This window comes from Artemia franciscana, chromosome 17, assembly GCF_032884065.1.
Source record: "Artemia franciscana chromosome 17, ASM3288406v1, whole genome shotgun sequence".
NCBI lineage: Eukaryota > Metazoa > Arthropoda > Branchiopoda > Anostraca > Artemiidae > Artemia > Artemia franciscana.
Genome location: NC_088879.1, coordinates 32,485,243 through 32,512,930, shown reverse-complemented (window position 1 = coordinate 32,512,930; position 27,688 = coordinate 32,485,243). Strand labels below are relative to the sequence as shown.

Genomic DNA, 27,688 nt, shown 5'->3' with positions numbered 1-27,688 from the left:
TTTCAGAACTAGAGGCAGAGAAAAGGCAACTGGTAACTGAAAATTAAGGTAAAATGTTGTTTTGTCAAAATTTCAATAGGTAGACCTGTCATGTAGGCAAATTTCAGGGCCCTCTAGAGGGAGAAGGAGAGGAGGTGGGTACTTTAAAATACCTTCCCAGGATATACTTTAGCCTGTAGACACATCCCCAAAAGTTTCATTTTCCTAACCTAACCTCTTTCCAAGATAAAAAGAAGTCACTTAACTAGAATTTTACCAATAATTTGGTCAATCCCTGTAGCAATAATCAAATTTGTCAACTAGTTGACAAGAAAATTTGCCCCACAAAGCTATTCCTTTTCCAACTAGTTGACAATTAATTTCTCCCCAGCAACACTTTTTTTCCAACTAGTTGACAATTAATTTCTCCCCAGCAACACTTTTTTTTTCCAACTAGCTAGAAACAAAAATTGCCCCAGAAACACTTCTACTAACCATCTAGTTGGCAAATAACTTTTCCTCAGAAGAATTTTAATCTACTAACTAGATGATGAAAATTTTGCCCCAGAAAACACTTCCTTTTCAAACTAGCTGGAAAAAGTGGTTACCCCAGAAAAAATTATGTTAACCATCTAGTTGGCAAACAACATTGCCCCCAAAACTCTTCTGTTAACCATCTAGTTGGCAAGTATTTTTTCTCCAGGAAAATTTTCATTAACCAACTAGTTGATGAGAAACTTTGCCCCAGAAAGAATTTCCTTTTCCAACTACCTAGAAAAAGAGGTTGCCTCAGAAACTCTTCTGTAAACCAACTAACTGACAGATAAAATTGCCCCAGAAACACTAAAATAATCAACTTTGCTGCAAAACCTCTTTAGACACAACCTTTTCTCTAGAAAAAATAACTTTCCACTCATAAATTTCTATCAGGCATAGTTTATTGTCTATGTTGGTAAGTTTACAATTGGTGGCACTATGGTCAGATCCACCTTTGCCATTATTTTTGAAGCAAAGGAAACATAAAAGACACTTTTGTCATCATTGTTTTTAACATCAGTTGTTTTTGAAATGATTAAAAATGGTCAGATCAAGCTGTGAAACTTTTTTTTTTGTTCTGTGACTGTTCTGTTTTTGACTGTGATTATGTGATCAACAATTGTACAATCAATAGAAGAGATTGTTTTTATATGGTCCTTTGAGGTTTAGTTAGGATTTGAGTTGGGCTAAGTATTGTAACAAGTTAAGCTAGCTAGTCTTACATTTTGTCTGAGGAAGACAAGAACTGGCTAACTACTGCACAGCCCAGATGCTGTGTGTATCCAGAAGCTCAGGGTGCAGCATTAACTTCACACCCACCTAGCATTCTTTGTAGCATTATCAGTTTGGAATAGAATTTCCTGTGTAATTATTTCAGCATTACTGACATCAAAAACTCTAAGAAGAATTCTTCCAAGTTGTAGCATTTGCATGAGGTAACTCAAAAGAAGCCTAGAAAATGCAGACAATCATGTAATGATCCATTTTTGGTTTGCATTTATGTAAATGAAGTGTTTTATACCATGCAAATGAAGTTGTGCAAAATTTAATGCACAAATTGGGACATTCCTGACCAAAGGAACTTCCAATAGAAGTGGCTAAGGATAGCCTTTTTTTCAATACTTTATATTTAAAACTTAAAAGCCACAAAAAAGTCAAGTATTCCTGTCATCAGCTAGTTGGTTAATGAAAATTTTTCTGGGGAAAAGTTACTTGCCAACTAGATGGTTAACAGAAGAGTTTCTGGGGCAATGTTGTTTGCCAAATAGATGGTTAACATAATTTTTTGGGGGGCAACCACTTTGTCCAGCTAGTTGGAAAAAGAATGTTTTCTGGGGCAAAGTTTTTCATTAGTTAATTGGTTGATAAAATGTTTCTGGGGAAAAGTTACTTGCCAGCTAGATGGTTAATAGAAGTGTTTCTGGGGCAATTTTTGTTTCTAGCTCTCTTGTTGGAAAGAAAGTGTTGCTAGGGAGAAATTACTTTTAAACTAGTCAGAAAAGGAATAGTTTTCTGGAGCAAATTTTCTTTTCAACTAGTTGACAAATTTGTGTTTTGCTGTAGGGATTGACCAGATTATCCAACTAGTTGGCTAAAATATTTCTATTTATAAGGAGATTTGATATTACCTTTTTATATAAGCTTATATGCTATTTTTTTCCATTTGTCAAAGGGTGAACATCCCATAAGGAAACATGTTAAGAAATCATTTTTTTTACTTAATAATATGCAGAATAATTCTAGATAAAAAATTCTATCTAATTCTAGATAAATTCTATGTATAATATATTTTGCAGGGGGAGAACCTTTATCTTCACTTCCACTGTTATTTAGTTTTTGAACAAAATTCTGAAAAATATACATGGATTTAACTACATTTTTCCGTTTTGAAATAATCTATATAGAGGAGATGTGGGCACACTAGAATATGTTCAAGTTTATGGCAAATATCTGGTGAATCCTTTGGTTAAATTACTTGATTTTGCTACTTGCTTAAATGGAACTAATCAGGCTTTCTCCCAGATTTTTTGCAGATTATTCCCTTGATAAACTTTTTTGGTATCAACGATTTTTCTAACCCTCTTCCTGTGTCCTTAAGTACCCAGACCCCTTGGTACTCTGGAAAACCTGGAAAGCACTTTGGGACAAAGAACCTTTTTTGCCAAATATTATTTAATTAAAAATCTACAATCTTCCTTAATTACATTAAACATATAAAAATCATAATAATATATAATAATCATAGTATACAAAAGCATAGTATGAAAGGTTGACATCAAGGGTCAGTGCTTTTGCAGAAAGTTCTGTGTTACCACTCAAATCAGGTTTTAGCAAGCATAATGCAATTTTGCTTGTCATCATGAAGACCTTGTCCTTTGTCTCTAGAAATATAAACTTCCAAGTAGGGAGCTTTTGTTTCAGGAAGTTCACATTATATCCTTTCATTTGAACCTCCAAGACCTTGCTGGTATAATACTTTGAACTTTTCTTAGTATCATATGAAACTAGTACAAAACCACCATGCTTTATCTCCTTGGTAGGTTTGTTTGCAGCTTTTTCCAGGTCACTCAGGTATCATTGGTGCCAAGACAGAGATCAACAGAAGCAGTATAAAATTCTTGCCAGATGTCTTGATTGAAGGGATGAATAGTTTAGAAAACCCACTCATAATGTTCAATGGCATGAAATCTTTTGGGAAAGCAACCACAAGAAGTTCAGAGACTTTGTATTATGTGATTGGTCTCCTGGATGGTTTCTAAGCATGTTTTCAATTGCTTGGTAGAAATAAGTTTCAAATGGTGAATAGATGGTTACATCAAGGAACTATAGCTTATTTTATGTGTCTGGAGGGAATGTAAGGATTTGTAAACCCATCTCCTTTGCAGCGGAAATTAAGTCTTAGCTCATGTTGCTATCATGGTTATCCATGAGCAAAAGAGTTGGTTGCTCAGAGGAGCACAGCACATACTTTTTGAAGGGACCAAAGTAGCCAAGAAATAGTTCTGTTATCGTCAATGCTTTCCTTTTTTTTCACTAGTAACAGCCTTGTTCCTGGCGGAGCACCATCCAAAAGCCTTACCATGAAGTGTGTCTTTCCAAAGATAAGGTACATGGGAATAGAAATCTCCATTGCATCAAGAGTTCCAACCATTGTGACTAGTGTCCCTTTTTCCTGCAATGTAGTTGCTCCTATCCGCTTGGCTCCATTAGGGCTCATAACCTTTGGACATTTCTGTTGAACATTCTTTAAGCCTGTTTCATCCATATTGTAAATGCAGTCAGCTGGGAAATGATACTTTGACTAAGTTGTTCCAGCTGTTCATAGAATGTGGCAACTGCATCACAGCTGAGACCAAGAGCGCAATGAAGGCTACTGCTTTCTGGTCTGCGCAGGGAAATTCTAGTGTGTTTGTCCTTTTTGGCCAACTGTTTGGGGCTACACGGAAAGCAGGTCGTCCTCGTCTGGGTTGGGAGGATGTCATAAATAAAAATGTAAAGGAAATAGGAACTTCCTGGGAGGGTGTAAAGAGGGAGGCCTTGAATAGATTAGGTTGGAGGAGGAGCGTGCATAGCTGTGTTGGCCTCAGGCGGCTTGATGCTGCAGTGAGCTATTAGTAGTAGTAGTCCATGAACCCCTTATACCAGTCTTCTCCTGCTGCTTCATTATGAAAAATTCAAATCGAATTTGCATTGTCAGTTTAATACAAATATGCTGATATTTATTCATTAAAATGTTAATAATATTTGATTTATTTAAGTTATAAAAATTAAAATTAAAAAAAAAGAAAAATTTCAGTAAAGTGCAAATTATGTTCTAGCTTTGGGAAGGCATAGAGGTTTTAAGCCCTACTCATGTTAATTTCTGCTTGTGTAAAAGTTTGACTTAGTTATTTATTGTAATTTCTGTTCATTTTGGGTTTCATTTATTTATCAAACTGATTTATGGTAGTTTTATGCTTGGTAGATTATTTGATTTTGTTTTTGCTCATTTTTAGTTTAATGGAGTTTTTTACTTTTCTTTGAAGAACTTATTTTCTGGAAAAAGTTTTTTTTTAATCAATTTCTGTTTACTTTATATTGCCATAGTCTCTTCAGGGAAAAAGAAAATAATAGTTTAAATCTTTCCAGTTTTTCTTTAAGAATTTATAGTTTGGCCTGCTATTTGTATCCTGGAGAAATTTTTTCAACAATTTTTAACAACATACACCTTTTGAAAAATCTGGACACAAATGGTTGTGCTTAATTTAGTTATATACCTCTGCTAGTTGACCTGAACAATAAAACTTGGTACTATTTACAAAAAAGTCTACCTGTGCTCTTTGACAGCTTGGATACACTAACACTCTTTTGATTTAGTTAAATTTTAAAAGCAGAAGTAGTTATAGAAGTAGCCCCAGCAGTTTGAACATAATACCCTCAGTCATTCTTGGGATACTGCTGAGATTTCTTATTGGCAATCAGCATACCCCCAGTGCTTTTTTGTTTAATCTTAAGGCAACATTCAGTTTTTAAACATAATTGGACACTTGCATAACTGTGGGGGGTTGACCTATGCAATAGCCCTAGAGATGCAGTTGCAAGACTGTTCAGCTATGCTGAGCAAAATGTCTATCTCAAATTTTGATTGAAACTTTTTGAAAAATTATGAGCTAAAGAACAAGGCTGATTGGCCTCCAATCACTTTTGATTCTTAAAAAGAGTGCTAAAACTGAATTTGTGATCAAATTAGCTCCTTTGAACTATCAGTGATATTACTTGACATGATGGAGCAGCACTGCTTATGATAATGCTGATATGCCCATTAAATACTTGCATGCATATAGTTTTATCATTTAATTGAAACTTCCCCTAAAGATTTCAATGTTATGCCCTTAGTGTCATTAGCTACAGTAACAATAAAAGTAATATCAAAAGTATACACATAGTGTCTTCTGGCTTGTTTGAAATCTGTCTCAACTTACCCAGAAAGGTCTAACTTAATAATGTAAGCTATTATTGTGATATTGCTTTGTCACCCTATTGACCATCTACATGATAATAGTTTGTTTTGATTTAGTTCAGCATCCACCTAAATATTCCTTGAAAGCTTCACCTTAATAGCCTTAGCTTGTGTAGTAGTAATTGTTGTAGTCGCATTAGTAACAGTGTGCACATAGCACCTTTTTTTCAACATCCCCTTCAACAAAGGATGGAAATTTTAACTTAATACTTAATGCCATCAACCATTCCTGAACCATTGCTGATATGTCCTCTTGACAACGCATGTGGGCAAAGTGTGTTTTGATTTATTTCAATACAGTTGCAATATTGCTCAAAATGTTCACTTTAATACCCTTAGCTTTATTAGCATTAGTAGTAGCAGTAGATTTAATAGTAGTAGTCTTAGCCTTAGTTGCAGTAGTAGTATAAGCAGTAATAACAATAGTAGTAGTTGTAGGAGTAGAAGTATGATGATGCAAATTTTGTTTTTTGGTTAGTTCAACATCCCCAACAAAAAGCATTGTAAGTTTTAATTTCACACTTGAAACTTTTCTAAGATATTGCTGATACGCCCTTTTGACAACCTGCTCATGGACGTCAGGTTGTCATCTATACAATATAAATTTTTAGAAATACTCTCTAAAACTTTCACCTTCATACCATTAGGTATAGTTGTAATAGTAGTCACAGCAATAGTATAATTACTCAACTTACTACAATAAGCCATGCTATGATATTGTAAATTTACTCTTTTAATAACCTGTGTGTTCATATACTTCTTGCAGTTTTCTCTTAATGCTCTTAATCTTACAAGTAGTTGCAATAGAAGTAGTAGTTGGAGCAGTAGTAATAGTGGAATTAGTAAATGTTGCAGTATTATTAGTATTAGTGTGCACAAACTGCCTTTTGGTCAGTTGTTCTTCTCCCTTAAGTATTCTCTGAAAGTTGCAACTTAATATACAAATCAGTTCTGAAGATACGCTATTTTGACAATCCAAATGCACATAGTGTCTTTTGTTAGTTATGATTTGCCATCAATATTCTCTCAAATTTTACCTTCATAGACTAGTCTTAATAGTACTAATATCAAAATAGTTTCATTGGTAGTAGAAGTAGTTGCAGTGTTAGTGTTGTATTAGTAGTAGTAGCATGCACATATTGCCTTTTGGTGAGTTGAACACTGCTTTCATGATGACCTGGAAGTTTCACCTTGGCATGTTAAGCTGTTCCAAAAATTTTATTGGTGTGGGTTTTTGACCCCCTTTTGACACTCTTTTCACCTTAATACTCTCAGCTTTACAAGATGTTGCAATTGAAATAGTAGTTAAAGTAGCTTAGTAGCAGTAGTAGCATAAGTGAAAGTAGAAGTGTTAGTAGTGATATGCATATATTACCTTTTTGTCAATTGATCTTCCCCTTTAAGTATTCTCTGAAAGTTTCAACTTTATACCCAAATCAATTCTTGAGATATGCCCTTTCGACAATATGCATGTGCTTGGTGTGTTTGGTTTAGTTCGAATTTTTCCTCAATGCTCTGGCAACTTTTCACCTTCATGTGTAGCCTTAACTCAACTAGTATCATAGTAGTAGTGGTAATAATAGGAACATTAGTAGCAGTAATAGTGTATAATTATTAGTAGTAACAGTAGTAGCCTTTTGCCTTTTGGTCAACTGAACATCGCACTCATGATGCCCCTGAAGTTTCCTTTTGATATGATAAGCTGTTCCAAAAATGTTGCTGATATGCCCATATCAGTAACGTGTATACAAATAGTATATATTGATTTGATTTTACTTTCCCCTTAATGTTTCCTCAGATATTTTTTTTAAATATCCTCAGCCTTAGTAGTACTCCCTACAGAAGTAGTAGTTGTAGTCATGGAAGGGATAGAAGTAATAGTACTTGTAGCAGAGGAAGTTGTTATAGTAGTAACTTGCAAATATTGCCTTTTTGGTCAATTGGTCATCTCCTTTATCATTTCCTGAAAATTCTATATTGATATGCTTAGTCATTCCTAAGTTAGGCTGTACCCTTTTGACAACCCATATATACATAACATGTTATGATTTAGTTCAACACTGCCCTCAACATTCCCTGAAAGACTCATCTTAATACCCTTTATATTTTGGGAAAGTAGAAGTGAAACATGCATACCTTTACATGCATTCCATAACTTAAAGCCCTTGCCCCAGGGCTTGAGGGTTGTGCTGAACCCTGGAGGCATTGTTATATGTTCTTTGGACTATTTTAAACAAAACGTCATCACATGATTTCAATCAGATGCGTTTAGTGAAAAGAGGGATAGTTGGGGAGGGGGAGTAGTTGACCTCCATCACTATTGACTCTTAAAATGGCACTAGAACTTCCAATTTCGACCATAAGAGCAAGCCACTCCTACAGTTTATGCTACCATTGCTTACATAAGAACCTTAACTTTCCCAGGAGCATAACTTACAACTCTTGCCCCCAGGCTTTGATGGTTTGTATAAACCCAAAAAGCGTTGTTATATGACCATTTGCAGTTGAAACATTTTGCAGTAGCAATGTACATGGTACATATAAATATGATAATTATATACCATTGACATTATTGGTGGCAAATGTAAATATAATCAGAGAATTGTTCTTGTGTTAGGATGTAAGAATTCCTAGAAAATAATAATCTATTAAGCAATATTCAATTTGTTAGTGTGGTAATGGGCTCCTGTGCAGTTGTAAGCTTATAGAGCCTATGGAAAGTAAAATCTATTTTGTGGGTGATCTTATATGGCATGTTATGAGTTTGTTTTGTAATTTCCTTTCGTAAAAAGACTCAATCCAACGATTTAGTATGATATTATTTCTGTGATTTGTTTTTAATGAATTGAATTGCAGGGAAGTAAAAATACTATCACCCACAAAATAGATTTTCCTAACCTCGAATCAGTAACCATTAAAACAATCGATCAAACAATCTAATAAATTTTGGATGAAAAAGTAAATTTGAAATGTTAGTGGAATTTAAAACAAGAAACTTGGAAACTTGGTTGTGTGTTGGCTGTAAGCATTAATATATTAAGGAGTAAGAAGTATTAAGACAAAATTATCTACTTTTTCGTATAATTCTTTTTCTTTTTTTTTGGGGGGGGGGGGTATGTGGAAATGTTTTTATTTGTGTGTGCCTATGACCAGTTCAACAAAAATCCAGGAAACAAACGTTCAAATCCATTTTTACCAAAAATCTAGTAAAATTCAAAACTACTTTATGTTTATTTTTAGATTCCATGTGCCTGCAAGAAATGTCTTTGATGCTTGCGTGCCTGAAAAGAAATGAATTTGACCAATCAGTTTGTTCTAAAGAAATTCAAGAGTTTTCAAAGTGCACTGTAGCTCAAATGGTAAGTTCTTTTGCCTTCGAAAAAGCAAAGAAAAGGCAATTTAAATGCAAATGTGTTTATTTTTTTCTTCCCTAATTGTCATATATGATACAATTTTTTGTCATTATTCTAGATTTAGATAATGTTTATTATGATCAGCAGGCCTAGTATTTTATAGGAAACATTTTTATTGTATCTGTATTATATTTATTTATATATAATAAAGGTAGAGTATAAACAAGTAAAATATAATTTTTTATGGTACAGGTAGTTGGGCCACTCGCATCTTGTCTGAATGTTTAAACCCTAATCCTAACTAGTTGATTTTGAGAACAAAAAGTATTATACTTTAATTTTATTTTAAAATTCAGGGACAATGGAAATATTTAAATTCCTCTTTGCCTGCCTGTTGTGACCTATCAGTTAAGGGACCATTCAAGCTAATATGTATCTTATTGCAAGTATTATATAAAGGTTGCCACAAGTTTTTATTTTTGTTGAAAAAAATCTTAGAGAATTAATTGATGATTTATACTTTTTATTTAAACTTTGAAAATTGTCCTTTAATTCCAGAAAGGTGAGGGGGGTATCTAATCCCCAACCCCTTCCTTAGTGGCCTTCCATTTATGATGGCCCCCAATGTGGATGTTCATCTTTCAGATCTAAATATGTTTCATTTTTTTTGTGGAAAGCTTAATGACATGAACCTTAGGGAACTCAAGGGGCTCTTTAATATGAGCAGAGATAAAAACTTCAAAATTGTAATGGCTATCTTAATGTATCTTTGCTTATTCAGATTCTGAGTGAAGAGATAAGGAGGTTTTATCAGATTTATTTTAATTATTTTTTTTCACCTCCATATCTGTCATCACAAAGCAGAAATGATGATAAACTTATAACAAATATGTTTTTTCAACCAATTCGGGATAACGCACTGCAAGTAAAGCACAACGTGTTCCAATAGTAACCAAAACTGTAAAACAGAATTTTCAATACCAATAAATATATCAGAAGAAACTTCTTTTCATGGGAATTCCAAATAAATAATATTCATATAAGGTTATGAGCCTGAAAAAATTTGCAAAATTCAAGAAAAAGGAGAGAAAACACTCCCTAAAAGGGGTGCAATCTTGATGAAGATTAGAGCTTCATATTCAGCATTTCTATGAACGCTTATTGTAGCGGTTTCAAATTCTTAGTTGTTGAAACAAAAAATTTGGCATTTTCCCCCAAGAATAACAGGTGCATGTTTTATTTCCAAGGGGTGATCATATCAAAGTAGTGGTAGTAGGATATTGGCAGCGGGTTCATTTGAACCAAAATTAAAAGTTCTAGTGCCTTTTAGAAAAAAGGGATTGTGCTGTAAAAAAGTGCTTATTTTTGCCGTTTTTGCTGCATGTCAACAAATTTGGTCAAATCATGGCACAATACTATTGAATTAAAATCCTATCAATCAGTTAAGACTTATTGACAAGGTATATATATGCTTTAAGAGAATCAGGCTAATCAGCAGAGATTGAAACAAGATTCAGCCAAGTTCTTATTTTCTGCCATGATAGTAGCCTACTGCAAAACCTAAACTATGGTATTCAATTGGCTTAAAACCATAGAAAACCTGTATAAACATCCTACCAGTTTCAAAGGTTACAAAAATACATTTGTCCCTAAACATATACACAGTCTGTATAAAAACAAGGGCTATTATTAAGAATGTATATACAGTAGGCTATTACAAATGGCCATAAAGTTTTGTATTGCCCTACACCATTCATTGAAGAATGGGAGGAGTGGGAGAATCTGTGGATTTTCTCATCTGGGAAGGGGTGCCCAAAATCTTAATAAAGGACTAAATTTTCCACTTTTTGCAGGAGGCCTTTCTAATCAATGTGGAGAGAAAATTTAACCTCTAGCATGTCCTCATTTGGAATAATGTGCTTGGTCGAGTGTGTTATACAGTGTGTTAATGTGTTATACAATGATTTGGCCGAGGCAAACACCCAGGGACTGGCATCCCTGTCCTTCAGAGTTTGAGAGCGTTAGGTTTCACAAGGAGCTGACTCCTACCTCTTTTTGAAGTCACACCATCGTTTCTCTAGCCATTCTAGCTGAGTGGTTAACACGCTAGACTTGTAACCCTATATCCTTCAGAGTGGGGGCTCGATTCCATGTCTCCCCAATTATTCAGTCTAAAAGCTGGGTCAATGGTGTGACTCTGTAAGCTTAGCCAGAATCGACCCACCTACAAATGATTACTTTTAGAAACACAGGGAAGGCAAGTAAAAGGGGTGTGTCAAAGTGCAGGAGGGCTGGTCCCAACCTCCCATTGCACTTCCTGGCTGAAGGGTCAATAAATGAATATCAACACTGCTGGTAGGGACTGTGAAGTCCTCTGCTGCATCCTTTACATTTTACGACCCTTACTGAGGCTAAGTAGGAGGTCCGCGGCCGCTCCTTATCCTTTGAAGCAAACTTTGTCAAAAGAGTTTTTCTATCTGCTGCTTGGGGTAACTATCCTATAACTGGTGATTACCAAGTTTTTTTCGCCAAATTACGGCTCATCAGCACTACCTTGTGCGGGGAAAACCCCCACCAGGAATACTTAAAAACAACTTTCCCCCAATGATTCTTTGCCTTGAGGAATGCCCTTCAAACAGAGGTAGTTCAGGAATATTCTTCTCTCAAGGTGTCTAAGAGAAGGTGCAACAAATACCTCAAAAATAAAAAGTGAGATAATTACGATAACTAACGGCATATGATTCAAGCTCCATAAACTATGAAGTTTGTAAAGAGTAAAGTAACTGTTACATAATACTATTAGGTGTTCCCTCTTATTTTTATTTTAACCCTTTTAATAACACTCTGTATTACTATACTACTATTAGTAATCTAATCCACCTTAGGATAAGTAGGGAGCACCTTTAAAGTTGAAGTGTATTTGTGGCAATTTTTATAAAACTACAAAGACTGGTTATTATGTAAATCTATTTACCTTTTTGAGATGGTTAGTTGTTTAGGACTAGCTTACCCGTCGCACGCTGTTGCGAACATTAAAGAAAGAAAATTCCACCCAGAAAATTCTCCTCTGTGGCAAATTTCTACCACGTGTTAATAATAATCACATTTTTGAATTTGAAAGTACTTGCAAAAGTTCCCCCATGGACCATTTCCCTCTCGGAAAATCCCTCCCCCTGTATATGCATGTACAGTTGATATGTAATCAACTGTTTGATTACATATGCAAAGAGTCAGAAAGATATGCGAATCAAATTCATTTTAATATTGAAAATCCCTCCCACAAACAAAATTCTGCAGACAATTGCCTCCGCGGAAAATCTTCCCCACGTGTAAAATAATGATGGTATTTTTGAATTTGGAAAAAATACCAAATTCAGAGAGCACAGGAAAAATGCCTCTTATAATCCTGGAAGTGTCTTAGATGACAGAGCTCATAATTATCTAACACTTTTTTGAATATTTACAAAAAATATGAAAATTTGACTGGAAAGAACTGTCAATTATTGTGTTAATAGGTCTTTAATTTCATTCAGCGTGAAAACTCTTGAGAGGGCCTTTCGGAGGGGGGGGGGGGTGGTCATCCCTAAAACCTTCCTAGAATTCAAAAACTTCCAACAGGTTCTTAAACTTTTCTGGCGATCGGATGAACAGTAGAAATGCATAAAGGACACAGAGACAGACAGACACGCCTGTTTTTGACCTTTTAAATTGATTTTTTGTTATTTTATTTGTTGTGATGGCTCAGTAGCTATCTTTATAATATAATATCATAGAATAAATCACATGGTTCCGTGAAGAAGAGCTGAAGAGAGAGGAAAGGGGAGAATATTCCAAAAGCAATTTTTGATGAAAAATTATTTTGATCTTTAAGACTCCTTTAAGAAACCTTAAGGGAGTATTTTTTCAGGAGCGGTTATTTTCTAACCATTATTATGCAAAGATTTAAATTTTAGCATAAATACCAGTAGCCGTTGGGGAGGGGGCTCTCCTCATATTTATATTACGCAAAGTATGATATTAAAAACAAACGGAAACAAAAAAAAGGAGTATTTCAGAGGAGAGTAAAGAGCGACATTAAAACTCAAAACAAAAGGAAATTATCCTGTATACGAGGACGGCTGACACCCCTCAACTTCCCACGCTTTAAATTAAGTTCAACTTTTCTTCCCCAATGCTTCAAGAACAGATGCTTTAAAAGAAAAGCAGCGTGGCAAAAAGTTTTTTTTTCACAGTTTCTTGAGAATGGAATGGGTAATTTATTCGAATTCGCTTTAAACAATAAAACATCTAGGTTAAGTGTCTTGAAAGGGAATCAGTCGATAAAATACCTATAATTACCAACTTGCTATACTTTTTGCACTCTGAAATGCTTTCGGTTAATCATTACTTAAACTTTACTGGTGGGATAATGAATCGCGAATCGTAAGATTCTGGGTTTATCAAAGGATCCGATTTGATTAAATTCACTTTCTATTCCAGTAAAGCTACTGCTTGAACTATCCAAGACTGGATAAACAAATTCCTATGTAGAAGTTCAACCAAGGTTGTGTCCAGCGGGGTGAGTTAGGGAGTTTGACCCCCCCCCCCCTCCCGTGACATGTTTGTCCGGCTCGTAAAAACGTAACAAAAATGCATAGAAACAAATTTTTATTGCGCTTTGAAGAGTTTTTTTTGTCTATACCCCCCTCCCCCCGAAAAACATCCTGGATACGCCCCTGAGTACAACCCAATTAACCGCCTTGTTATGAAAGAATCGGTTGAATAATTTTTAAGCAAACGATCTCCATCTTTTGACAGTGCTTGCCTTTTGTCACGTTCTTTTATGCTAATTCTACTCAAGTGTTTAAGTTGTAACTTTGACATTAATTCTTAGCAAATTGTCCCTTAAAAGGGAATGGCAGATTTTCCATTTATTATACAATTTTCTACAACGCAAGGGCAATTCCTCTATTCATTTTTGCTGCGATATCTTTTTTTTCTGAATGGATTTTTCATTTTTATCTTGTTCACTATAACCTATAACTTCACTATAACTTAACCACAACTTCTACAACTACAACCAGGAAGATATGCAGGATGTTATCTCTGAGGAAGAACACATTTAAGAGGGGGATACAAACTTAAAAAAAAAAAATTACGACTTCGACTATGTTGAAAACAGAATCATGCCGGAATCAATTCACCGAGATGAAATTGAAATTGGGGCGACGTTGTGAAGATTTTGGCATTGTCACATCACTAGAAATTACGTTGAAAAACATGAGATCGTTTAAGTATTCCGATCCCGAGCAGAATTATTGAAAAAAATATTTACGACTTCGACAATGTTGAAAACAAAATCATGCCGGAATCGATACACCGAGATGAAATTGAAATTGGGGCGACGTTGTAGAGATTTTGGCATTGTCACATCACTAGAAATTACGTTGAAAAACATGAGATCGTTTAAATATCCCGATCCCGAGCAGAACTATTGAAAAAAATATTTACGACTTCGACAATGTTGAAAACAGAATCATGCCAGAATCGATACACCGAGATGAAATTGAAATTGGGGTGACGTTGTAGAGATTTTGGCATTGTCACATCACTAGAAATTACGTTGACAGAATCATGCCGGAATCGATACACCGAGATGAAATTGAAATTGGGGCGACGTTGTAGAGATTTTGGCATTGCCACATCACTAGAAATTACGTTGAAAAACATGAGATCGTTTAAATATCCCGATCCCGAGCAGAATTATTGACCGAGGTTTCAGTATTGTTGGGCATTGACTTGTGTTGTTGAGAATTGTTTCACATAAGCTTTAGTCTACCTACAATTGTATGTGCACACAGGCACGTACGCAAACAATTATTTTTCTTGGGGAGGGAGGGAATAGAAAAACAAATGTTATTGACGCCAGAAATCTAGGGAATTTTAGGATTTTGTTGAACGGGGGGAAGGAGGAGGTCTGGCCCAGAGGTCCTCTCCTGGCGTAAGTTTCCAACAAGAAGTACAGTGAAATTGCAATGAAGGGATTAGTCCTTCAATTTACTTGATCACCCAGGGATACTAAATGACTGAACTGATTAGACAAAGCATATTTACATCTAGAACTTAATTCTTTTCGAGGTTCGAAAACTTGAAAAAAGGAAAAAAAAGACGTTTTATATTCTATTGACATTGTTAATTATTTAATTAAACTCGTTTATACTTTATTCTTTTATTTTGTTAATTTTTCAAACTTCTTGACATTAGAAAGTAGACATCTTAACATTTCGAAATTTAACTAATGACGTAATTGGTCTATGCATTAGTTGTGGGTGGTGTTCTTGAAGATTTTGTTCTTCGAAAAGACGCTCAGGGATCCCTTGACATAGTGTTATTTGGTGGTTTCAGTACTCTAATGAAACTTGGTGTCTATGGTATTTGGTTTGAAGTTAATAATAGGTTTTTCATTATTGTTTTCTCGGCTTTTATAGGAGCAACGGCAATTAAGATTAAAACAGAATAGCGAAGGTTTTGTTGCTGCAGGAGAGAAGAAATTGCCTGTTCAGCAATTGAATAGATATCTAGAGAAGCATCAACAGCCAAAATAGCTTGAAGCATTAGCAAATTATATTCTAAAACTAAGTTTCAATTCTATAGTTAAGTTTTTGTGAGATTCCTTTTGTAAATATATAAATTATTTGCATTAGTTTTGTACTTTGTTGGAAGTATTCTTGGATGAAGTATTCTGAATTGATTTTAGTAGTTATAATTTCTGAATAAAATTTACGAGGTAAATCTTGTTTTATTCTGATTCTATAGATGGCGTAATTTCTGTTTTACCTTTTTTTTAGCCTACATTTTTCTACAATTTTAGAGGGTTTCCTCAAAATAAAATTGATTTTATGGGATCTTTCCGAAAGGTGTTCTGTATTTTGGGCTAATATTCTTGTGTTTTTGAACGTTAATTTTCGTGGAGATTTCGGAGCACCCAGTTTTCTTTGACGAAAATTCGGGAAACACCAAGCAATTTGGAGATAGTGGACGCACTGTATACAATAGCTTCTACAGAACCGTTATGTTTACAGATTTTGACTGTTGTTTTCAAACACAAGGAGTCTTCCGGAATTTTTCTAGTTGGATAGCAGGACTGAACAAAGAAACAAATTCACTAGTATGTCGTAATAAAATGTTTCTAACCTCGTGTTTATCTTTAATAACGCTAAGAGATTCCTTAGATCTTATTGGACCAATTAATCCCGCCTATCTCGGCACAACATTTTGTATAAAGTTCATTTTCGATGGAAATTATGCGACTCCTTGTTATTATGGCACTTTATTTTGCGTTGCGTAATACACTGTTTACGTTATTTACGTAATACAGCGTTTTTTTTTTGGTTTTTTTTTTTTACTTGAAAATTGTTGTAATACACTGTGTTGTAGGACAAGATAAAAAAAAAAAAAAAAATTCTGTTACAATTAAAAAAAAACCTAGGCTTCTTCACTGTGTCTAATGTTTTTACAATTTATAATTCTACAAGAATTTTTTAAAATGCTTAATTATTTTAATTTTAAAATGCTATTTATTAGTTGTTTTCGATCGGGATTAAAAAAGTAAACCTATTACTTTTGAAAGTTTTTGTAAACACTTAATTATAGTATTTAGAAAAACATTTTTATTTATAATGATTTTTACTCAGGTTTATCTGCAGAGTTTATTCCCCTTTTTGATGTCATGCCACTTGTGTTTTTGGCCATTTGTAATGCTCAAAATTTCTCGTTTAACTGTCAATATGTCAATTTGAGCTCTCCTTTTTTTTTATTTATTCGTTCGCACAATTTTTTCTTTAATTGTCAATATGTCAATTTGAGCCCTTCTTTTTTTATTTATTCGTCTACACAGTTTTCCCTTTAATTTTCAATCTGTCAATTTGAGCTCTTCTTTTTTTATTGATTCGTTCGGACAATTTTTCCTTTAATTGTCAATGTGTCTTTCCGATCGGGATTAAAAAATGCAAAGCCATGAGAAACATGCCCATGAACAGGCTCTATTTAGTGAGCAGGAATTATTTGAATACTTTCTTGAATTACTCTTTCTAAAGAACTATTTCAAGTATTTATATCTTTGAACAAATTTGTTTCTGACAAGTAAAATTGTCTGTCAACCTTCTCAGCTAATAGAAATGCTCAGTAATATTTATTAATATTAGTTGGGAAGGTGGAAACTGACTTATAGATCTTCAAGCGAAGATTTTGAGGTAAATATAACAGGGTATTTTCAACAAATTAAGATAATGCCTCTGAGAAATTTGAAATTTTCATAATTTTAGAACAAACATGTTTTACGGGGATTCAGATTAAATATCTCAACGCGGTCAGTAAATGGCCATGAGGTTTCGTTATAATAACGATTAGATCTGACACATAAGTATCCATTTTAGTGGAAAACAAAACGCAGCTCTTGTGGAAGGCAACAGTATCTTTTCGATAATTTTAAGGAGGAAAGGGAAGAGTGATGAACAATCCGTACAGCCAATAACCTTAAGAAGATAGAAAGGTCACAACGTTATATAATATGAACAAATACAAAAAACATAACTAGTATTATAAAGATTAAAACCATCAACCCGAAATATTTTCTTTTGAAAGACTTTTCAGTTTTTCAGTTTCCTCCACCAATTTTTCGATACCTTCTTGAAGCTGAACATTTTTCATCAACGTTTCTTCAAGCAATCGAAGCATTTGTTGAACGCGATCATCATTTTTTGTTGAATTTGACCTCATAAACATACCACTCATCTTTTCTGTCAATTTATCCAACACCGGATTTTCTTTATGAGATACAGCGACTAAAAGAACATATGACAATTATTAACTAGTGGATGCATCGAAATATATATATATATATATATATATATATATATATATATATATATATATATATATATATATATATATATATATATGTATATACATATGTCTTAGCTTTTTCTACAATTGGCCATGACTTGACTTTTCCCACAACTATTCCCTTTTCAATTCAAAAATCAACGGACTCGGTCGGATAAATATATATATATATATATATATATATATATATATATATATATATATATATATATATATATATATATATATATATATATATATATATATATATATGTATATATATATATATATATATATATATATATGTATATATATATATATATATATATGTATATATATATATATATATATATATATATATATATATATATATATATATATATATATATATATATATATATATATATAGAACATCTTGGGAGAAGAGTACTTGAGCCATATGAATTGAAATACACTAGAAATCCCCAAAAAAGATTCACAGAAAAAAAAAATCATGAATACCTCATGTGGGGATTAATTACCTTTAGGTTCTAGTAAATGTGGAAAGGTTGAAATCCAGATTGAATAATACAGAAATATATACATTTCTATATATAAAGAATCATCTGAATGTAATAATAAATTTATTTCATATAATACTATCGCAAATACAATTAATAATAATTAAGTAATTAATTAGGGGAAGACTCTAGCTGTTGATTCTAGCGGGCAGAACGAGGGAACAAAAAGCGCACAAACTAGGCTTTCTATCGGCAAAATTTTTAGTTAAATTATGACTGTCAGGCGTCCTATGTAATATTTTCAGTTTTAAGCTGTAATCTCGTTATATTGTTTCTCTAGGACAAAAACCTGGTAATGAGAAGCCAAATAAAATTGTAAAGGAGTTTTCAATTCCGTTTTAGGTTAAACTACTCCGATTTATGACAGTTAAAAAAAGATGTTTTACAATGGTCAAACTAATAAAACAGTGAACTTTGCAAGAAAAAAAAAAAAAATTTTCTTTTTACAAACAAATATAAGTCCGAATATGTCGACTTTACACACATAAATCTTCATCAACGGAAAACAAAGGGAAGAATCAAAAGCTAGTTTAACTAATTAATGGTTAAAACTAGTGTTAGTTTGTGTTATGCTAATTTGTCTAAGCTATTTTTTTTCTTCACTTTTTTCCTTTGATATAAGCTTTCGGATATGGAGCAGGAATATTCGGACTTTTCATTTTATTTGTATTAAAAGTTTTTTGCTGTTTTTTTTGCCAAGTTCATTATCTTATTGAAAAAATTCTTATCTTTTGCTATTTTCTTTTCGTTTTATTCGTATTGGAAAAACAGTGTAGTTTATGAAACTGTAAGCGATTTTATCGGTTCTTCAAAAAAGCACTAAAAGAAAATACTCAAGCACGCACGGCTGGGTTGAGGAAGGTTTCCGTCCTGTACCGTTCTATTTGTCCACGTCACTAGTAAAGGTTTCCTAATGTGTTTGAAGCAGGTGAAGCAAGTTATTTAAGCCTGTTTCTCTTACCTATGGGCAGTGTTTTTCAACCTTTTTCATGACACGACTCTTCTAGTATCAAAAATATCTCTCTCCCCCCCTCTCGACCCTTATTTAACCTGTAGAATATGTAATTCATGTATAGATTTTAGGCGTTTGCATTATTAGGATTCAGATATAAATACATATATTTAAGTTTATAAAATATATAATTTTAAATCGAATACGTGACCAATGAATAGCTTAAAACCAAATACAAACATGTTTGTAATGTTAGGACTGAGACTCCCAGCTCCATCTGTTGGTAACAGTCGGAACTAGTACCCTCTCCACGGCCCGCGCGAAAGGCCCACAAGTTTCGAGACGTTTCTTTACGCTTTGAGATGATTCTCGCTAGAATGCCGTTTGGCTGGCCTATAAATAGGGCGGTCGACCCCGGCCACGGTAGTTGAGTGCAATGCAAGACCCAGAAGCAAATGGAATCAGAAGGAAGACAACAAAAAGTATAAACGATTGGGAAGCAAAACTAGGGAGTTACATACGGACTGCGTAAGGTGTCTTGGAGTTGAAGTAACAGTGATTTGTGACACGCTCGGTCGTGTCATCTTCTGTTAAGTTTGAAGTGCGCAAATCACTTGCTTTGCGTATTTATATGAGTTGAAAAGGGATAAATTACTGAAAATATCATTAGAACCATCAGCGTCTAGCGGGCTAGTGGAAAAAAGCAAAAAAGGTCTTTTTGAGGACAATTATTTGAAATTCGGGTTTACCTGGATTGAGAACAAACCGCAGTGCGTAATTTACTTTGAAATTTTGCCAAGAGAAAGCATGAAGCCATCGAAGTTGGTACGCCACCTAAACACATAACATCCTAATGGAAAAAAACCGTGGAATTTTTGAGCGAAAATTAAAAGCTCTTGAACATCAAAACACGGCTATAGGACAAATGTCCAACCTAAATGAGGAAGCGTTGCTCGCTAGTTATCGAGTAGCTTTTCGTGCGTCTAGAGCAAGAAATTCTCACATTATTGCCGTAAATTTGATTTTACCAGCGGCTTTAGATATAGCAGAGGTTATGTTTGGCAAGCAAGAGTTCGAAAAGCTCAAGAGTATACCTCTCTCTGACAATACTATTCAACGCAGGATAAGCAATACAGATAAGCAACTATTTGTAGCTTTTGCACGTTTTGAATCTAACGAAATATTAGTAGAAGAAACAATATTTTGCAAGGCACTTCCCAAAAAATATTACAGGTAAGTGCTTCCATGACATGTTCCTTGAAGCTATGCAAGATGTGAATATCGATTGGGCACAGAAATGCATTGCTATTTGTAGTGATAGAGCAAAAGCCATAACTGGTGAGAAGAGTGGGTTTACTACTAGACTGAAAGAAAAGAGGCCAAACTCTTCCTGGATGCATTGCTTTCTCCATCACCAAGCTCACGCAGCCAAAACTTTGCCACAAGAATACAGTCAAGTTCTAACTATTATTATTAACAATATAAACTATATTAAAGGAAAAGCGTTGCAGACTCGATTGTTTCCATTTTTTAATATGGGGGCACTACACTGTAATTTGCTTTACCCTATAGAGGTTAGATGATTATCAAAAGGCAAAGTAATAACCAGTCATGGAACTTAGCGCTGAACTATAAGTCTATTTGTGGCAAGCCAAGTCACTACTCTGAATTCATTTCTGGTCCAAAATTCTACTTGAAATTAGCTTTTCTTTCTGACTTATTTGCAGATTTAAATAACTTGAATAAAAGCCTTCAAGGGCGGGATGAGAATGTCGTTACACCAAAAGACAAACACCATGGTTTATAAAAAAAATTAATCGTGGAGATCATCTATAAATCAAAACAACTTTGATTTATTTTCGTCGACAAGGTCTTTCATTGAAGATATCGGAAGCGATATAAACATCAACTCAATATCTGTTATGAAAACGGAATGAAAACTTAAAGAAAAAATTAAGCAATTAATTCTCAGAGCAAGAGATATCAGATAACACTGGGTAAAGATGGATATTAAAACTATTTTTAAATGCAGTTATAAATGAGACAAGTTTAGCAATTAAGCTCAAAGAGAATCTGCTGACCGAATGTTAAACTTGGGATTCAAGTCTAAAAGTTTGAATACCTTTTAGTTAAAAAGAAAAATAGAATTCCCAGAATTAACAATCGAGGCGCTGAAATGTCTGATTCCATTTTCTGCCTCTTACTTTTGTGATTTGGTATTTTCATCAAAGGCCCAAATAAAAAGTCAACTAAGAAGTTGCTTAAACTTGGAAAACGATTTAAGATTTAATATTGCAAAAACGGATCCACAATGGAAGAAACTGATTGAACAAACTCAAGCCCAACCTTCACAGGAAAATAAGGAATACTCAAGATTTTTTTTTTTTTTGGTTACTGTTAGAGAATTTTTTTTAAATAAACATAACGATAATGAGCCGTCATATTTACATCTTTTTTTGGTCTGCCTACCTTTTACAATTTATTGATTGCTCTCAACCTCATCCCCCCCCCCTACAGAGGTTTCGCAACCCGCAGGTTTATCTTTATATGCTATCTTTTTAGGTAATATATCTAAGGTTCGGAATGAAAAGCAGTCAAATTACTTAGATTTCATGTAATTGCTAATTGCAAATTCAATATCTTAAAGCATTTTTACCTGTGTCTAAGTGAAATTGTCTTTAAGCCTCCCTTAAGCCCTAATTTCTTTTGTAAGTGCCGCAAAAAGGAGTAATTTACGGAAAAATCTTACTAGCTGTTTTTTTCTGGACTTTATCCTTGTTCACTTCTAATTTTGTTTATCGACGTAAATATTTACATTTTCTAAATATGTTCAATTCATCTTTCCGTTGACGACGATATTGACAGAGAAAAATGACGACAAAAAACAGAGCATACAGTTCTTGTGTTGTCAAAAGGCGACATTGTCGTCGACAGTTTACGAAAACGATTACAGCTCTTAGATGTTTGAAGCGGTAAACATAGGAGAAAAACTGGTCATTTAAACCTGGCTATCTAAACTGAATTGATTCCATCATTCTTGTTAGGTGCGTGGTGGCTTTCACTAGCCGGCGTTCATTGCTTTTTTGTATTATCTGGTACTTATTCAGGAAATAAACTTATGGGTTTTATGAACTGTGAAATCCACTAACATCTGGATTCTTATTTTGTCGTTCCAATGGCAATCTAGATCACAAAAATGCTGCTCCACTGATAATTAGGACTCTGATTTCATATTCCAGATTTAGAATTGGACAATGTCGCATAAAAAAGGCAAGGATTTTGCCGGGTTGTGGGTTGCAATTATACATTTTGCTGTTCCACAATCTACAATTCAGCAATCCTATTTTGTAAACAACCTTGCTCCACTGACAATTCTGAATATCGTTTCTACAATCTCATTTGTCTGTAGAGGACATCTCTTATTGCTGGGAAATGCGTGTTTTATTAGTATTAAGAATCTGGCGCGGTTTTTAGGTATAACCCATCATGAGAGTCTTGTATGATGACTTTGTTTGTATTAGTGGTTTTGAATGGTTTTCTGTGCTTTAATCTTTTTGATCAAAAGTTTAAATTGTTTCCTGTAAGTGTATTTGAATGTTGTTGTTTATCTTTTTTTTGTGGCCATAAACCTACGGTAATTTTCTGTATTGACTGTTAATTCGTTGTTGGGATATGCTAACAACAACAAATACTGTTGTTGGGATATGGTTATGCTAATGCGATTTTGTGCTGTCACCTTAGTTAAGAAAACTTGCCAAACAGTCATTGTGTCTTCTCATTGTGCTGTTACCTTTTTGTCATTGTCTGCATTTTGAAGTACCGGTACCGGTTGGCTTTGAAAGTAGCTAGGAAAATTTGGGACGTTTTTTTTTTATAAGAATCGAGAAATAGCACATAATAAAAAACAAGAAATAGTTTCCGTAAATAAGAAAAAACTTACCATATTTTCACCCATATGTTTAACAGAACAGAACAAAAACGGTGTGTTTCTCCAGCTTCAAGAATTAAGAAATATTTAAACGATTTTGTATGTAGATGTAACTGTGTAGATGTGTATGTTGTTTTATAAATTTTATGCATGTCATTTACATTTATATGTTTTTACTCACATGACATCAAGCGAACTTTCCATTAAAAATATTATTCCATTGTTCAAAGGGTTTTGGAGTTATGAGAGTTCTCCTTCCACCTGAAAATGAAATCAGGGACATAATGTTGTGTGGAACGAAGCATTGAACGCTACACACGGAACTTTTATTATTAAATAAATTCGACCGCACGATTTTATGTCCAAAATCCTGTAAAGAATGAATCCCAATTTTTAATAGGAATTTCACATGTTGTCATGACACCATGCGCATCAGGGACACGCGTACCAGCACTAGGGAACGAGCGAAGCTTGGTTCCCTGGTACTTCTACTAATAACAACAATAAGAACTAAGAGCTCATGTGGCACTTGTGACGAGAGATCGGATCCGGTTCTGTCAATCACGCATCTAGAACTAGTGCTTATTCTCGAAGTCACCAAAGCACTAGAAATCCCCCCAACTCCCCCAAAAAGATCGGATTTGGTCCGGTTATGTCAATAACGCATCTAGAAATTGTACTTATTCTTCCCATCAAGTTTCATCCCGATCTCTCCACTCTAAGCGTTTTCCGAGATTTCCAGTTTCCAAGATTTTCGTTTCCCCACTCCCCCCCCCCTATTTCATCGGATCCGATCCGAATTGAAATGGAACACCTGAGACATGACATCTTTATTTATATCAAGTTTTATTAAGATCCAATCACCCATTTGTGAGATAAACATACCTCATTTTTCACGATTTCACCTCCCTCTAGCCCCCCCCCCTCAGATGGTCGAATCGGCGACCATTTTAATCTGGTCCGGTCCCTGATACGCCTTCCAACTTTCAGCAGTCGCTATATTGATCACATATCTAATTTCGGATCTTCTTCGTATAAAAATTGGGACGGTCTGGGATTCAAGCCTCAGACCTCTCGCACCCTAAGCGAGAACCATGCCACTAGACCAGCAAGCCACACTTAAAAACAGCAATCATTTGCTTTATGGGCAAATAAAATTCTTCTCAACTATCTAGTTTGCTCGCTCCCCTCCCAGATGGTGGAATCGGGGAAACGACAATTTCTAATTTAATCTGGTATGGTCCCTGATATGCCTGCCAACTTTCATCATCCTAGCTTATCTGGAAGTGCCCGAACTAGCAAAACCAGGACCGATAGACCGACCGACAGACATACAGACAGACCGACGGACATAAATTGCGATCGCTATAGGTCACTTGGTAAATACCAAGTGCCATAAAAACCCGGCTTCTCAAAATAAAGAAAAAGTTTAGCAACATTTTAACCAGGTTGGCTACCAAATAGGGGAAATAAAATTTCCTCTATTTACTTTTAGAATAATCGAGAAACAGTATTCAACAACAAAAATAAAGTTTTCCAAATAAGGAAAAAGGCTGCCCATATTTTCACCAGGCATTCACTAAGCAGGACAAAAATGGGGAGGTTTGTTTCGCTTCCAGAAGAATCAGGAACTAATAAAACAATAAAATTCGAAAAAAGAGAAGAAAACTGTTAACTACCTGCCTTACTGGGGGGTCTTCCACCATCCATGCAATACTGTTGGATGAGTTTCCCTCTACGGAGGAGTTCATCGGCTGTTGCTGCAGCGTTTATTTCTAAATGTCTAACTTTTTCCTCTAAAATAGCGTTTTCTTGTTCCAACATAGCGACATGCTGCGATAGTTCTGTCCTATCACAAATTGATTCGATTGTCCCTTCTCCTCTGTCGCCTGGTACAGGGGAGGAATTTAAAGGAAGGGGCTCTTGTGTATCCTGGAATAAAGTCAACATTAAACCAATTAGCACATCTCAAAAAGCTTTTGACTCAAACCAAGCCTCTTGTCCAGTGGGCTACAGTGTAGGCTTTAACAACCCATTGAGCTACTAAAACTTGTAACCCGATTTGTTCCGTGGATACAAGGAAATTTTAGACATTTTAAAGATATTTGAACTATATATCTGAATGAAAAGGAAAAAATTGCTTGCGTTTTAACCACAGCAGAGCGCATTGCCTTTTCATCATGCAAACAATAAATTTCAAAGTCTGAGATATAAGAAGATAATGCTAAGATGAAATTTTACAAATTTTCAAGGGGCAAGGAGTCACACGGCCTTTTCTAGCAATGTCGTTGATCAACATTGTTGATCAACGACATCTGTCCTTTTTGCTAATCTCTTTGCGAAAATGTTTTCTTATCTCCGATCCCTTTTTTTTTAAATATCCTGAAATGAAAACTAAATTTGGTTACGATTCGGCGTACAATTTTGCCAAGTACCCCGGTTTAAAGCTTTTCTCCAAAATGTGACGGATTTTATAGGAGTTCAAACATTTCGGACACTTAATGGCTAAAGAAAAGCTTTTCCCTTGATACTTTCCCAGAAAATATATGAACATTAGCCAAAAGGTCTGCTCCGTGGGCCTGTTGGGTAGCAAAAAGATCGCGTCCCAGGATTTTTGTCACCACCCTCCACTCACTCGGCCTTCACGGCTTAGCGGTTTGGGCTTTAAGCTCTCACAAATTTGGGATAGCTTTACTTGGGCTTTCAGGACGCCCTCTTCGTTTTATATCTGCATTATCTTCTCATTTTAAGCTTATTGTCTGTGGCATTTATCAATAAGATGGAGCTGCCAAATCCTCACTTGGACTTTGGCCTAAATGTCCCAAACTGCTTTAAAAAAAGGAAATAAATTATTAAGTAAAAATTGCATAAATTTTCCAAGTTTAGAATTTTAAAAGTAAAAATACTGTAATTTTGCTATTGTATGCCCCATTTCCCCCACGATATTCCTAGATTTAGTCCAGCATCACCTAGATTATTTTTCCAACCTGTTCTGTTCTTAGTTGTAAACTCATCATCACACTTGTAACTTTCTTAAATTTTTATAGTCTAAGCATTCAACTACATGCATATACAATTCAATTATAAAAATAACATTCAACTATAACTATATATAAATATAAGTATGACATAGTTTAACTATAAAGTGGAAGGAACGCGGTTCTATTTTATCTTTGAACTTTTTCAATTTATGGAAGCTGGCGATTCTACTGTTGCGTTTAACAGCTTTGGACACAAAGAATTATTCATAAAAAAATTAATATATATAAACAATTAAGATCAGAGGCAACACTACATTGCTACCAATAGCAAAGAACCATAAGGCGCCAATGGTTCTGATCCTACATCAAATATTCAGTTTATTTTCATTAGTTCTATCTAGTCGTCTTGATTATTATAGTAATTTTATATTTATTTTTTCGCCGATGTTTTAAAAAACAAAAGTACACTTCCTACAAGTGTAATTCCCCCGCGGTACGAAAGTGCCACACTAATTGGCCCAAGACGTCACGCCAAAGGTCACAAGCATTAAATTCCAGCACAATTCTCCTTCTTTCCCTCCCGGAAAGATATTTCATATCACAGGGCTCTGCCTGTAAATCTAACTCTCCCTGTAAACCCTAGTCTCTCAACCCAGGCTAATCAAGAAAGAAAAAAGTGTGAAAAAGCTTAGTAATTTCACACACAACTTTACACTTTCAAGTCAGACGTAAGATTAATTCAACAATACAGAACATCACGGGTAAATTCTCGCGAGGAGTTAGGTGCCTAGCTCTAAGCCTCTGGCTATGAATGGCCGTATCAAATTGAAATTTCTCAGCATCCTTTGAAAACTTTCAAATCTAGATTTACCCTGTATCGCTCGTCTGTGTTTTTATGCTTAGATTAATTAATGAATTCTTGTAGGACGTCTGATGGTAACGGCTAGGCCCAGACTTTAAATATTGCAACTGAAGATAAAAAATTTAAATTTACGAAAAGGGCTTTCTTCTGATGAAAGGGTCAAAGGGTAACAAGAGAAGGGTGAAAAGGGGAGTAGCCAAACTCCTGTTTGTAGTAATTTTTGTTTATTTTAAGTTTGACTTGAACATTCAAGTAATTTTAGATCATCTTAGGATTTCTTTATTCATCTATATTGATACCTTGCTGTCTATATGTTCACTATGATCGTTTATTTTAATTTCTGTTCGTTATGGGTTTCAATTACTCTTAAATAGTAATTTTCGGTCGTTTGAGTTAGAATTACTACAAGAATTTATTCCTGCTGGGGTTAGTTTAATATGGCTCTTTACTTTTCTTTGAAAAACTCCATTTTCGGAAAGGTTTTTTAGTTAATACTGAAAAGGAACGATAATTCTGAAGTTTCTACAGCAGTAACATCGGATCTGATTAAGATGAGCAGTTCAAAAACACTAACAGCCAAATGAATGCCAAATAATACAATCACTTAAGCGATCTAATTAGTTTATTAGTAAAGTTTATATCGACTTCATTGGAGATGGTATCTGAACACACTGA

General features: G+C 34.5%; 2 protein-coding genes across 3 annotated transcripts in view; one reads left to right on the top strand and one right to left on the bottom strand.

Annotated features, from left to right (window-relative positions):
* The window catches only part of LOC136038149 (small ribosomal subunit protein mS37-like), a 16,436-nt gene extending 886 nt beyond the window's left edge, over window positions 1-15,550 (top strand). The window contains exons 2-3 of the mRNA XM_065721194.1: window positions 8,756-8,874; window positions 15,336-15,550. Coding sequence (XP_065577266.1) covers window positions 8,756-8,874; window positions 15,336-15,452 — 236 coding nt within the window. The 3' untranslated portion in view covers window positions 15,453-15,550. The remainder of the gene's footprint in view (window positions 1-8,755; window positions 8,875-15,335) is intronic.
* Window positions 15,551-17,393: 1,843 nt separating this feature from the next.
* LOC136038148 (GRIP1-associated protein 1-like) overlaps window positions 17,394-27,688 on the bottom strand; it is a 72,172-nt gene continuing 61,877 nt past the window's right edge. For both annotated transcript variants that reach the window (XM_065721191.1, XM_065721192.1), the window contains 2 exons: window positions 24,850-25,102; window positions 17,394-17,690 (listed from right to left, as the gene is read on the bottom strand). In XM_065721191.1, coding sequence (XP_065577263.1) covers window positions 17,464-17,690; window positions 24,850-25,102 — 480 coding nt within the window. In that variant the 3' untranslated portion in view covers window positions 17,394-17,463. The remainder of the gene's footprint in view (window positions 17,691-24,849; window positions 25,103-27,688) is intronic.